General features: G+C 46.6%; 1 protein-coding gene across 1 annotated transcript in view; it reads left to right on the top strand.

The window, feature by feature from the left end:
- Nucleotides 1–13648, top strand: part of LOC126213207 (ankyrin-2-like) — a 53635-nt gene extending 39987 nt beyond the window's left edge. The window contains exon 5 of the mRNA XM_049940839.1: nucleotides 12986–13648. Coding sequence (XP_049796796.1) covers nucleotides 12986–13472 — 487 coding nt within the window. The 3' untranslated portion in view covers nucleotides 13473–13648. The remainder of the gene's footprint in view (nucleotides 1–12985) is intronic.
- The last annotated feature ends 1599 nt before the right edge of the window (nucleotides 13649–15247 follow it).

Raw genomic sequence — 15247 nt, 5'->3', positions numbered from 1 at the left:
CTTGCTTGATTATAGCCATGTATACATAAACACAAATTTACGTAAGTTAGAGCTTCCAGATGAGCAGGAATTCCTTATGCAATTGACTAGTTCTTACTACGAAGAAAAAGGAATTTTTTCTTCTTTCTTGGAGTACCTTTTACATGTGAGTCTAGTAGTACCAGTTATGGCAGGCGAGAGAATGAATCACTCTTAGTGCCTTGCATTTTAAACAGTACAACCATTGGTGCCTTAGAGTTTCACAGACATAGCAGAGGCTAACAGTCGAATAAACCCGTAGGTGGCCTGCCGCGGTGGCCGAGCGGTTCTAGCCGCTTCAGTCCGGAACCGCGCGACTGCTACAGTCGCAGGTTTGAATCCTGCCTCGGGCATGGATGTGTGATGTCCTTAGGTTAGTTAGGTTTAAGTAGTTATATGTTCTAGGGGACTGATGACCTCAGATGTTAAGTCTCATAGTGCTCAGAGCCATTTGAACCAAACCCGTAGGTAAGCTGGGAGAGGAAAGAAGCAATCCGAACCACAGATTTACTCTGACTCGCCCCCCCCCCCCCCCTTTCGACCTCAAAAGGGGACAAGCGGACCACCCTTTCTAATATTACCACCTTCCCGCAGGTGGGAAGACGAGAATGAATGGCGGGAAACCCCCCAAATATACGGTTGATATAATTAACAAGAATAAGTAAATTGAATTCAATTAAACTTCATAAAATCTGTAACAATCAGTACTCAACTTCTGGTGCGTTACGACTCCCAGGCTGAACCAACGCAACACCTCTGCCGAGCCGCCCGCTGCCAGCCATTTCAACGGACGCAGGAAGGCGCGCCGATTTTCAGAACCTCTTCGCCGGTCGACAGCATACGGCCGAACTGCTAATTAGGCCCCTCGCGACCCACGCTCAGGAAGATTCCTTTCGCGACGAGCAGTTAACGCCGCATACCATGGAGCCGCTGTTCGCGTCGCTTACGCTGATGCCGTGGTCTGCGCGCTGTCCCTCTGGCACCAGCAGAGAAGTCGCTTCATCACGCCGCAACTGCAAACTCTCCACAAGAGCCCAAACAGCCACATCATAAACCCACGCGAACAGCCCACTTTTCCCCTTTCCCTCTAGAGGGAGACACCGAAGCCTTCAATTGCGACAACAGCACCACCGTCAGAGAAAGGAGGGCGACTGCTTCACGCTACGTGCTGTGACGCGCTTTTCCAAGCTAATTTTACTATGGCTCACCAGTGGTCCCAACACCACGAGTCCCTAGCAGTTCCAGGTCTGGGGACGAGGTGGAGATCGTAGAATCCCTCAAGGTCCTAGATCTTGCTGACGCTTCAGACGCAACAGTCCTGGATACTAGCACTCATGGTGACACTGAGGCATAAACTGTCTTCTTGATCCCTTCATACATTCCCAAATGACTGACTACCTATTGCTCCAGTGGAACTGCGGCGGTTTTTACTCCCACCTCGCTGAATTATGACAACTTTTAAGCATTACATTTGCGTTTTGCATTGCTTTTCAGGAAACGTGGTTTCCTGTGATGTGGACCCCAGCCCTTTGTGCCTGACATGGGTACTACATAAATTGTACTGACTGTGACAAACTGCAAGGTGGAGTCTGCATCTATGTCTATGTCTGTAGCGAACCTATGCCCCTTGAAACACTTTTGGGAGCTGTGAGGACAATGCAGGAAATTACCATCAGCAATATATACGTCCCTCCAGACGATGAAGTTTTGCACCATGTTTTAGCTGCCCTAATTTCTCAAGTCGCATCCCCACCCCCACTTTTCCTACTTCTGGGTGATTTTAATGCCCCTAACTTTGTTTGGGGTGGAATCAAGATTGCTGCTGTGGTAAGGTTTTCAATGATCTACTAACTCACCTCAGTTTTTGCCTCCTTATTACAGGTGCCCCTATTCACCTTAGTGTGGCATATGACACATACTGAGCCGTTGATCCCTTGGTTTGCAGTCCTGGTCTGCTCCTTTATATCCACCTGAGATGTCACAACGACTTGTGCAGTAGTGACCACTTTCCACTCTTTCTGTCCCTACCCCAGCATCGCCTGGACACTTGCCCATATGGGCTCTTACCAAGGCTGAATGGGATGCTTTCAAGTGCACTACAGCTGTTGAATCTCCTTTGTATAGGACCACCGTTACTACCATTGTTGCCCAAGCTGAATCTTGAATCTCTAGTTCCTCAGGTTGCCCCAGTGGAAGTCAGTGCCTTGGTGGTCACTCAAAATCGCTGTGGCCATTAGAGACTGTAGGTGGGCCCTTCAACATCATAAGCGCCATGGATTTCTAGGGCACGTCATTGCCTTCAAACAACATCGTGTCCAGGTCTGTCAGCTCATTGAATGATGGTAGTATTGGGGACGATACAACTCCACCATTGGTACAAGAACCTCTGCTTCCCAGGTCTGGACCAAGCTCAGTTGCCTTTATGGATATGAGACTCCTGCAGGTATACATGGAATTTCGAGATGGAGCTGTATATGCCGATCCACACATAATTGGAGAATGTCTTGTGGATCATTATCTTCGCACCTCAGCATCTGAGAATTAAACAGTGGTGAAACGACAATTCCTATCTCTCGCTCCACACCAATCCGAGCCATATAGTGCTTCCTTCAGTGAGTAGGAATTGCTCAGTGCCCTTGCCAATTCTCCTGACTCAACCCCTGGGGCAGACCACATTCATTCCCAAAAGCTTAAACGTCTGTCAGTGGAGTATCAATGCCACTTCCTTGTCATCATCAACCGAATCTTGAGCGATGGCGACTCCCCATCGCAGTGCCAGGAAAGTATGATCATCCCAGTGCTAAAGCCTGGTAAGAACCTGCTAGATTTGGACTGTTATCGTCCTATCAGCCTCACCAACGTTCTGTGCATGCTGCTTCAAAGTATGGTGAGCTGGCCGTTGTGTTGGCTCCACAAGTCTCAGCGTCTTCTGGCTCCCTCTCAGGGCGGTTCCTGGCGAGTTCGCTCCACCACTGACAACTTTCTCTACCCGGAGACTGCCCTCTGAATGGTCTTTTCCCGGCGTCAGCACCTCATTTCCGCCTTTTTTGGTCTGACGAAAGCCTACAATATCACTTGGCGGCACCACATCCTCTCTACTCTGCATGAGTGGTGTCTTTGGGGCCCGCTCCCGATTTTTATACGGAACTTTTTGTCGCTACGCATTTCAGAGCTCGAGCTGGTGCCTCACACTGTTCGCCGCACATCCAAGAGAATGGGGTCTCACACGGCTCTGTCCTGAGCGTTCGAATTTTTTTAATCATCGTTAATGGTCCTCAATATCTCCCCACCTACACTCCTGGACATGGAAAAAAGAACACATTGACACCGGTGTGTCAGACCCACCATACTTGCTCCGGACACTGCGAGAGGGCTGTACAAGCAATGATCACACGCACGGCACAGCGGACACACCAGGAACCGCGGTGTTGGCCGTCGAATGGCGCTAGCTGCGCAGTATTTGTGCACCGCCGCCGTCAGTGTCAGCCAGTTTGCCGTGGCATACTGAGCTCCATCGCAGTCTTTAACACTGGTAGCATGCCGCGACAGCGTGGACGTGAACCGTATGTGCAGTTGACGGACTTTGAGCGAGGGCGTATAGTGGGCATGCGGGAGGCCGGGTGGACGTACCGCCGAATTGCTCAACACGTGGGGCGTGAGGTCTCCACAGTACATCGATGTTGTCGCCAGTGGTCGGCGGAAAGTGCACGTGCCCGTCGACCTGGGACCGGACCGCAGCGACGCACGGATGCACGCCAAGACCGTAGGATCCTACACAGTGCCGTAGGGGACCGCACCGCCACTTCCCAGCAAATTAGGGACACTGTTGCTCCTGGGGTATCGGCGAGGACCATTCGCAACCGTCTCCATGAAGCTGGGCTACGGTCCCGCACACCGTTAGGCCGTCTTCCGCTCACGTCCCAACATCGTGCAGCCCGCCTCCAGTGGTGTCGCGACAGGCGTGAATGGAGAGACGAATGGAGACGTGTCGTCTTAAGCGATGAGAGTCGCTTCTGCCTTGGTGCCAATGACGGTCGTATGCGTGTTTGGCGCCGTGCAGGTGAGCGCCACAATCAGGACTGCATACGACCGAGGCACACAGGGCCAACACCCGGCATCATGGTGTGGGGAGCGATCTCCTACACTGGCCGTACACCACTGGTGATCGTCGAGGGGACACTGAATAGTGCACGGTACATCCAAACCGTCATCGAACCCATCGTTCTACCATTCCTAGACCTGCAAGGGAACTTGCTGTTCCAACAGGACAATGCACGTCCGCATGTATCCCGTGCCACCCAACGTTCTCTAGAAGGTGTAAGTCAACTACCCTGGCCAGCAAGATCTCCGGATCTGTCCCCCATTGAGCATGTTTGGGACTGGATGAAGCGTCGTCTCACGCGGTCTGCACGTCCAGCACGAACGCTGGTCCAACTGAGGCGCCAGATGGAAATGGCATGGCAAGCCGTTCCACAGGACTACATCCAGCATCTCTACGATCGTCTCCATGGGAGAATAGCAGCCTGCATTGCTGCGAAAGGCGGATATACACTGTACTAGTGCCGACATTGTGCATGCTCTGTTGCCTGTGTCTATGTGCCTGTGGTTCTGTCAGTGTGATCATGTGATGTATCTGACCCCAGGAATGTGTCAATAAAGTTTCCCCTTCCTGGGACAATGAATTCACGGTGTTCTTATTTCAATTTCCAGGAGTGTATATGCTGATGATTTTTGTATTTCCCTTTGCTCCTCTTCTGTTGGTGTGACTGAACGTCGACTGCTTGAAGTCTTACAAAAGGTGCAGCAGTGGGTCCTCACTCACAGGTTTCAGTTTTCAGCTGCCAAGACTTGTGTCATGCCCTTCTGTTTTTGTTGTACTGCCATCTCCATCTGGAACTTTACCTTGATGACCAACTACCTAATGTAGTGGAGACATTCTGCTTTTTGGGACTGGTCTTTGATACTTGCTTAACTTGGCTTCCCCATCTTCGTCAGCTTAAATGTGCTGGCAGCATGTTAATGTTATTCAATGCCTGCACCACAACGAATGGGCTGCTGATCGCCCTACACTGCTGCAGCTGTGCAATGCACTTTGCAGTCCCTTCTTTCCTATGGATGCCTGGTGTGTGGTTCTGCTTTGCCCTCAGCATTCCAGCTGCTGGACTCTACACACCACTGTGCGACAGCAGCTTCCCAAACCAGCGTCCTTGTAAAGGCTGGTGTTTCTCCATTGCGAATTAGGTGACAGCAGTTGCTTGCGAATTATACTGCCCATATTCATTATTCGCCTTACCATTCAAATTATGATCTCCTTTCCCTAATGTGGCTATCCATCCCTGACAACAGCAGCGCAGATTGGGGATGCCAATGCTGTTTGTGTTTGCTTCTTACTGATCTCGACACGTTCCTTCTATCACTTTTCTATGTGTTCACTTCGTGGTCCATACCACAGCCACTGGTTCGTCTGGACCTATCGCAAAGCCCAAAAGGCTCAGTTCTACCTGTGGCCTCCACTGGCAGTTTTTCTCTATTCTTGGTGAGTTCCAGGACTCAGAAACAGTCTACACAGATGGCTCAATGGCTCTTGTTGGCTTCACTTATGCTCACGTTGGACATGCTGAACAGAGCTCCTAGCTGGATTGCTTCAGTGTTTTCACTGCAAAGTTGGTAGCTATCTCGCGCACTCTTCAGCATATCCATTCCTGCACAGGTGAGTCCTTCGTCATATCTAGTGACTCTTTAAGTAGCATACAAGCTCTCAATCAGTGCTTCCCTCACCACCCTTTGCTGTTAACCATCCAGCAGTCTCTTTGTGCCCTCGGCGACAGCGGACATTCAGTGACTTACATTAGGACCCCAGGACATGCTGGGATCTTGCTGGCAGGCTGACCAAACATGCTATCAGTAAACCAACTCTGCAAATCTTCCCACTGGAGACTGATCTCCAGTTGGTCTTATGCTGTAAAGTTTTCAGGATCTGGGATGCTTAATGACACACGGTCAGTACACCAAATAAACTATGTGTTGTCAAGGAGAATACAAATCTGTGATAATCATCCATGCAAGCCACTCGCAGGGAGCCTGTTGTCCTTTGCTAACCCCACATCAGCCGCACCTGGCTGACACATTGACACCTCCTCCGTCGCTAGGACGTACCTCAGTGTTGCTGTAGGTCCCACTTGACTGTCGTCCTCATCTCACTGGACTGCCTAGTTTAGTTGCTCTGCAGTGGACTTTTAACCTTCCCATCACACTGTTAACGGTGTTGGGAGTCAATGTCTTAAAGGTTGACATCGTTTTACGTTTTATCTGTGAGGGGAATTTTTATCACACAATCTAATGGTGAGCATCTGGCTTTTTCTACCTTTATTTTAACTCTTCCTCACTCTTTCTTTGCTGTTTTTTAGCTTTGGCGTTCGTATTTTCCCTGTCCAAGTTCGTCTAGCCTTGTCTTCAAGGCTGGAGGTTTTAGTGTGTTGCAGAGTGGCTCGCTCATCCTTTATTCCTGTTGTGATCACCCAGTCCTGGCCATCTGCTACATTATTCTGATACCATCCACTGTTTTTTCTTTTAGTTTACGTTTTCCCCTTTTGTTAGCCTTTTTTGTTTTCTTCTTCAGTGTGGTTTCGAGTCAGTCTTTCGCCTTTTACTTTCCCGAATTCGTTTTCGTAATGTTTTTAACCCTAGAGCTGTTTGAATGTTGGGAAAGGGACAGATGACAGCGTAGTTTGACCCATTTACTCCCCACACCAACCAACCAACTAAAACTGCTCTCATAAACAATCGAACTCAATGCAGTTTTCGTAGTGCTATAGCTAGGAACATGTCAGATCTATTGCCAGAATGTACAGATATATTTTATATCAGACCTCAGCTTGTAAATCACATCCAGCGAAAATGATAGTTGGGTTTGACAATGCATATGACTGAGTGAAAAACAATTTTTAATATGACTGTGAGCAAAATGCGATATAACGGATGAGTGACTAACATGATGCACAGTGTTGTAATTAACGAGGCATCCACGGTCATCGTTAGTCAGCATCTTATGACACCACTATACCCAGATTAGTATGGGATGGCTGCTGTCAGCAACATCACATGCTTCTGATTTTAAATCACATCTCGTAATATGACAAGGACTTCAGATTTCCAAGATGAAGAAGATATGTAAGGAAAATGCTCATAAATCAGTTTTCAGTTCAACAGGAACTAAAATTTGCAGAAAACTGCACACGTTTGAACAGTGAGACCAGTAATAGACTACGAAACAGTTCCAGCTCACAAAACTAGGCTAAATATCATCTCCATAAATGTAACAGACGAGAGGATGCTTGCGGATCTTATGTATTTTCCCACAATTTACAATAAGGTTTGAGTTAGTTAGGAACATAACCGTATGTCAGTGCTTGAAAGGGTAGACGGCTGTGACACAAAAATTACTTATAAGATACAAGTTGTAACTTTCATGAAGACTTATACCATTGGTAAAAGTATTTAGCAGTAGTATTTCCACTGTCCACAACATTTCGAAACAGAACACAGGCAGTGGTGTATTCCTTCATGTGTAATGACAGCACCTTCAAGACCATCTTTAGTGTCACAATGCTACAGGACATGCAGATGTTGGATCTCAAGCCATGGAACTGAACGTCACGAAAGACTAGAAATTACTGCTATGTCCAAATGCATTCTCACTCCATATGAAGCATCTAGCAGATACACTTCGATCAATGTAGATCTAATAAATCACAAGCTAGATTCTGTTTCCGTGTATTTGTTGGAGAGTTTTTTTTTTCAGGGAATAATCTAAATAATCCCTTGCTGACCACAAAACTCAGAGCCAGCAGGTAGGAGGTAATTTGTGATAATGTTCCCATCACAGATAAATTATACAGTTTTCTATCCCTCCAAGTTTACTTTGCCTGCAATTCTGAATAGTAGACAAACGATGAATGGAGCTGCATGGTGGAAAAAACATGTTCACCAACAGAGCAACTTACAAACACATGGAATTCAAGTGCATTCCTAAACCAAAATACACTCCTGGAAATTGAAATAAGAACACCGTGAATTCATTGTCCCAGGAAGGGGAAACTTTATTGACACATTCCTGGGGTCAGATACATCACATGATCACACTGACAGAACCACAGGCACATAGACACAGGCAACAGAGCATGCACAATGTCGGCACTAGTACAGTGTATATCCACCTTTCGCAGCAATGCAGGCTGCTATTCTCCCATGGAGACGATCGTAGAGATGCTGGATGTAGTCCTGTGGAACGGCTTGCCATGCCATTTCCACCTGGCGCCTCAGTTGGACCAGCGTTCGTGCTGGACGTGCAGACCGCGTGAGACGACGCTTCATCCAGTCCCAAACATGCTCAATGGGGGACAGATCCGGAGATCTTGCTGGCCAGGGTAGTTGACTTACACCTTCTAGAGCACGTTGGGTGGCACGGGATACATGCGGACGTGCATTGTCCTGTTGGAACAGCAAGTTCCCTTGACGGTCTAGGAATGGTAGAACGATGGGTTCGATGACAGTTTGGATGTACCGTGCACTATTCAGTGTCCCCTCGACGATCACCAGTGGTGTACGGCCAGTGTAGGAGATCGCTCCCCACACCATGATGCCGGGTGTTGGCCCTGTGTGCCTCGGTTGTATGCAGCCCTGATTGTGGCGCTCACCTGCACGGCGCCAAACACGCATACGACCATCATTGGCACCAAGGCAGAAGCGACTCTCATCGCTGAAGACGACACGTCTCCATTCGTCCCTCCATTCACGCCTGTCGCGACACCACTGGAGGTGGGCTGCACGATGTTGGGGCGTGAGCGGAAGACGGCCTAACGGTGTGCGGGACCGTAGCCCAGCTTCATGGAGACGGTTGCGAATGGTCCTCGCCGATACCCCAGGAGCAACAGTGTCCCTAATTTGCTGGGAAGTGGCGGTGCGGTCCCCTACGTCACTGCGTAGGATTCTACGGTCTTGGCGTGCATCCGTGCGTCGCTGCGGTCCGGTCCCAGGTCGATGGGCACGTGCACCTTCCGCCGACCACTGGCGACAACATCGATGTACTGTGGAGACCTCACGCCCCACGTGTTGAGCAATTCGGCGGTACGTCCACCCGGCCTCCCACATGCCCACTATACGCCCTCGCTCAAAGTCCGTCAACTGCACATACGGTTCACGTCCACGCTGTCGCGGCATGCTATCAGTGTTAAAGACTGCGATGGAGCTCCGTATGCCACAGCAAACTGGCTGACACTGACGGCGGCGGTGCACAAATGCTGCGCAGCTAGCGCCATTCGACGGCCAACACCGCGGTTCCTGGTGTGTCCGCTGTGCCGTGCGTGTGATCATTGCTTGTACAGCCCTCTCGCAGTGTCCGGAGCAAGTATGGTGGGTCTGACACACCGGTGTCAATGTGTTCTTTTTTCCATTTCCAGGAGTGTATACTAATCACTAAAGCAGTAAATCACTATTTTAAAGAAAAGAAATCCTATTAACTGTCTCCCAAAGTGAAAGATTAAAAAATCTGTTAAAGTGTCTGTTCATGCTAAGCAGGAAATCTAACTTGCGGTCGTGATGTCAAACCAAATTTAAACTGTCACTAATGTTCATTGCAAGTTCAACTTTTCTGAGTAGTTTTCCAGGATATCATTTCACTTCAGTGCATGTTCATTGTTTTCAGTGTGATTGGCTTCTTCTTTCTTAGTACATTAGATTAATTTCACTTCAATTATTGCTTATGGCACATACTATCGCTCAAATGGTTCGAATGGCTCTGAGCACTGTGTTCTAAGGTCATCAGTCCCCTAGAACTTAGAACTACTTAAACCGATCTAACTTAAGGACATCACACATATCCATGCCTGTGGCAGGATTCCAACCTGCGACCGTAGCGGTCGCGCGATTCCAGACTGTAGCGCCTAGAACCGCTCGGCCACCTCGGCCGGGTTCCTCTCAAAACTACTTACTATAGCTGAATTATATTTTTATAATAGGTTTGTGTTCCTGCTACTTTCATGAGGTGAAACATTATTTTTCATCACTAGAGAGGAAAAATTGTGTGCCAAAATTATAAATGAAAAACACTGTTTTGAGATTCTTTCAGCTAAAAGTCCGTTAAGTATAACCAATTTTTTATAAAGTCATTCATACATTTCAGAGTGAATCATAGGTTACCCCATTTCCTGTTAGTATTCTACGTACAGTAATCCATATGCAGAGAGCGAACTTTTAATTTATGGGAGCACAGTCAGTCCCATGGTTTGAGATCCTACATCTGTATGTACTGTAGCATTGTGACACTAAAGGCAGTCTTGAAGATGCTGTCATTACATAGAAAGTGACACACCACTGGCTGTGTTCTGTTATGAAATTTTTTGGGCAGTGGAAGGACTGCTGCTAAATACTGAAAGAATTGGGAATGACTCATTATTACTAACAAAGTTTATATGTATGTAATATTTGTCAAAAATATGAGAGAAAATGCTAGAAAAGCTTATGACGTGTAGTTTTCATCTTCATGCTTGCAATTTTGGGCATGGTTTGCAGGTCTCCACCATATCCATTGTACATCAGTGCTAGAAACACCACTCAACAAATTGCCTGCTACACCACTCCCCATCAGAGATCACTCGTGTATAGAAGGTGGCTATCATCGGTTCACAGCTGAGGCACGCCCATGCTGGGTGGTACCACTACCAGCCCCAATAACCACACATATGAAAGGCAAAGACTCATCGCTCTGTAGAAGTTGTGTGTGGCTGCTTCAGCAACAGATTTAGAGTACAGAGTAGCGGATAATTTTTTAACAGCGAAAACCTTAGTGGCACAGAAGCCCACATACGACTGATCTAACAGAATATAGACTTGCAGCATCTTGTCCACCCAGAAAATCTGTTGGATTGGAGGAGAGGGGATCATGCACTGGGTGTACTCATGAGGCAACGAGGTGTAATTAAAGTGGCGATTCCATAAAATATTCAGTAGTAATAAGAAACTGTAGTAGATTAAGTGTCTTAAATCGTCACTGATTCTGGTCAGGTTATAAATGATTACCATTAAAGTACCAGTAATGATAGATTAACGCCTGTTTGTGAAGCAGCTTCCACAGCTCCGTATTAAATTGCCCAAACAGCTCAGAGTCTGGCTCTCAGCTGTAGGAGTTTTTAGAATCTGGAGATGTGACTTTGACGTCTGTCAGTGATCTGTGCATTTAAAAACTAAGTAGCACTACTTCAAACATTCAGTGTCACACCGTGGGTACACCTTCACCAGACTACACACACACACACACACACACACACACACACACACACACACACACACACACACACACACACTCAAACATGTGTGCGAGGCAAACATTAATACACTGCCTCCACTGGGACCACACCAAGTTAAGCACTGTAGGAGTCAAAAGGGCTTCAGAGCTGTTGGTTCCTGTACAGTCATTCAGGATTCACGTCTGTTTCTCTCTATATAGAAAAGAACCATTATTATCTCATGCAGGTATCAGAACTATAAAATGAGTTTTGAGTATGTCAACTGTATGATTTCCAATAGAATCATCAACATTTGCAAATCTGTCTGCCCAAAATATTTCTAGAAAAAGGAATTATATATTTTATCGATCAGCGGATATTGGATTCGTTATTTTAATACGTCATTTACCAGAATAATGGAAATAATTACTTCTTAATTGACTTTAGTTTCAGAAGATATTACTAAATTCTTCTCCTGAACACATGCCGCACAGTGCGTTGTATCAGCAGGAAGGTATTTTCGTTTAGACCCGTCCTAACGAGATTGTCGCATGTAAATTACATACTGCAGCACTTTCCAGGAAACAAGATTTACTTTCCAACGGTTGTCATATTGAGACAAGTACATTAAACTTTAATTTACTCTCATGATCTCGCTGTCGCCTTAATGCGCATCACAGCCAGATGAATAAAAGACGAAAGTTTCTCTCTCTCTCTCTCTCTTTGTCTCTCTCTCTCTATCTCTCTCTATCTCTCTCTCTCTTTCTCTATGTGTATGTTTCTGTGTGTGTGTGTGTGTGTATGTGTGTGTGTGTGTGTGTGTGTGTGTGTGTGTATGTGTTTGTTTGTTTGTTTGTTTGTGTTAGTTCTTGTGTGTATGTGCATCTGTCAAAAAAAAAATGGCTCTGAGCACTATGGGACTCAACTGCTGAGGTCATTAGTCCCCTAGAACTTACAACTAGTTAAACCTAACTAACCTAAGGACATCACAAACATCCATGCCCGAGGCAGGATTCGAACCTGCGACCGTAGCGGTCTTGCGGTTCCAGACTGCAGCGCCTTTAACCGCACGGCCACTTCGGCCGGCCGTGCATCTGTCAATGAGCGTGATTGTGTGTAGGGGTAGAGGAGTTCAGTTGGTATCATTGCTGTATCCGAAACGTCACTACTAAATGGTTTCCTGTCAATGGTTTGTGTCAAGAAACTTGTTGATAATTGGGTTTACTTTTGCTCCTGTAATAACAGAAACTTCTCTTTAAATAGCAGGAGACGTCATTAGCATTATTTGTCACGTTTGCAAGTGTCAGAGAGGACTTCTGCACACAGAGACGTAGTAATGGCTGAACGAAGTGGAAGGCAACAACTTCTATAACGACTGAATTCTAAGGTCAAAAAACTAACGATCACGAATTAAAGTGACAAAATGTGATAACTTTGTATCTTGAGAGTTGGAGTGTAGGAATTTTTTGTGGAGAGTGCATGAAGAATATGAGAGGATGACGTAACTGTGCATCTGTACGTTAATATAATACAACTTTCTCAGGGTTCTGTATTACAGAAGGGAGATTTATCAGTTGTCAGAGAGATGAGTTTTAGAATTGGTTACAGTTGTACCACTCTGATACGCTTCTTCATCAGAAATGTGTGTCTGAAGGAAAGTATGAGAGTTTCTGTGTTTTGTGTAGGACCCACTCTGCAGCGGAGAAAGGCAGGAGGATGATCAAGGCAGCTAACGATGGGACAGTGCAAGAGCTGCAGATGCTGCTGGCAGCTGGGGCTGATGTTGGTGCGACGGATGGGAACAAGAATACTGCGCTGCACTGGGCAGCCTGGGAGGGTCACGTGGAAGCGGCGAGCTGTCTGGTGGGGGCTGGCGCGGAGGTGGACGCCGGGAACTGGGTCCAGAACACGCCGCTCCACTGGGCTGCATGGGGCGGCCGGCCGGCCGTGGTGCGGCTGCTGGCGGCGTCGTCTGCAGACCTCAATGCCAGGAACGTGGACGGGGACACGCCGCTGCACTTCGCCGCCGAGCACGGCCGCACGGAGGAGGCGACTGCACTACTCGATGCAGGGGCTGACAGCGGGGCCAGGAATCACAAGGGGAAAACCCCAGTGGACCACGCCAGGCAGTTCAACCACCAACACTGGATAGACAGGATAACACGAGACTAGCACTTCAATACACACCTCTGAAGTAAATAGAACACTGCTCTAGTAAAATCACAACAGTAGCGACAATGTGAGATTCATATACACTAATGTGTGTAGCAAGAAGCGAGTTTCCTTCCATGAAAACTCAACAGTAATCGAAACGTATATCATTAATAATAAACATGTTTTTAACTAAATTCATTATTGTAAAGTAATTGGTAAAAATATGCTATTACACATAACACCACAGCCAGTGTGGCAGTAAGGCTCTGTACTGTTGCGGTAAGTTGCTGGACTACAGTAACAATAAATCTTCAATTTAATCAACAACAATTTATTTATTCAGCAAACTGCACAGTTTGCAAACACTGCCAGTGAGTGTCTGTCAAGTATGACTTTAAGTAAACAGTTATGATGAAAGTCCAAAGACAGTCGTCTGAACAGAAAAAGAGCACGTTGTATTGAGCAGGAACATCAGTCATCCCCAAGGAAACCCCAGAGGCTTAGTTTGTGTCTCAGAATACTGTAATACAGTATCACAGTAGCTGTGGAAAAAATAACAATAATTACTAAAACAAACCATTCCTCTTACAATACCATAAAGATATTACAGCACTTCTTAAAAACATCAAGAATTTTCTTACTTGCCAAGGACAAGCATTTACAAGAGAAACACACTCACTAATTATATCCATGTCTTGCGGAGATGCAAATGTGTTCACAATGCAACGATTTCCAAAATTTATAAGGCATACACCCACAGAAATTTTCATTGGAGGAGTCCACATACATGAAAATAAATCATCTTTGGTGAAACAAATACTGACTGGTTCTTGCATGTAGTATGCTGCACAAAGTGGAAACCGTAAGATCACGACAACTTAAAGAAATAAAAGGTAAAATATTATTAATCTGGCCTTAAGAGTCAATGTAACAATCTATCAAACAATGCTCAGAGCTGTATCTCATGTAGAGTAATTTAAGATTATGTTTACGTGTTATTCTAAGCCAATTACATACATGAAAAACAGTTTTGCATCACCCCAGTTCCCAGAACTCCTGAAGATAGATGTTGACTTTGGCTACTGTATCACGGAAACAGTCTATTTTACTGTTCAGAGTTGTCTATACCCACCCAAAGATGTAAACAACCATGTATGAGCAGCGCCTATTAGGCGGAGGGGGTCAGACAGCTGATCAGTTCCAGTCATTCCACCAAGAAGGAGGTACATGGCTAGTGGTGTCTGTAGTTCAACCCTGCCTAGACGGTCAGTACTGCGGTCTGATTGCGTTCGCATTGTTTGTGTCAGGAAGGGCTCTCAAGAAGGGAAGTGTCCAGGTGTCTCAGAGTGAATCAAAGTGGTGTTGTTCAGACATGGAGGAGATAAAGAGAGAGAGGAACTGTCGATGACATCCCTCGCTCAGGCTGCCCAAGGGCTATTATTGCAGTGGATGATCGCTTCCTACGGATTATGGCTCGGAGTACCCCTGACAGCAACGCCACCATGTTGCATAATGCTTTTTGTGCAGTCACAGGACGTCGTGTTACAACTCAAACTGTGTGGAATAGGCTGCATGATGCACAAAATTCACTCCAGATGTCGATGGTGAGGTCCATCTTTGCAACCACAACACCATGCATTGTGGTACAGGTGGGCCCAACAATATGTGAATGCATCCCTCAGGACTGGCATCAAGTTTTCTTCACCGATAACAGTCGTATATGCCTTCAGTCAGACAACTGTCAGAGATGGGTTTGGAGGTGACCCAGTCAGGATGAACGCATTAGATACACC

The sequence above is a fragment of the Schistocerca nitens genome, chromosome 11, assembly GCF_023898315.1.
Source record: "Schistocerca nitens isolate TAMUIC-IGC-003100 chromosome 11, iqSchNite1.1, whole genome shotgun sequence".
Lineage (NCBI taxonomy): Eukaryota > Metazoa > Arthropoda > Insecta > Orthoptera > Acrididae > Schistocerca > Schistocerca nitens.
Note: the sequence above shows the minus strand (reverse complement) of the source record. Positions and strands in the feature narration are given on the sequence as shown.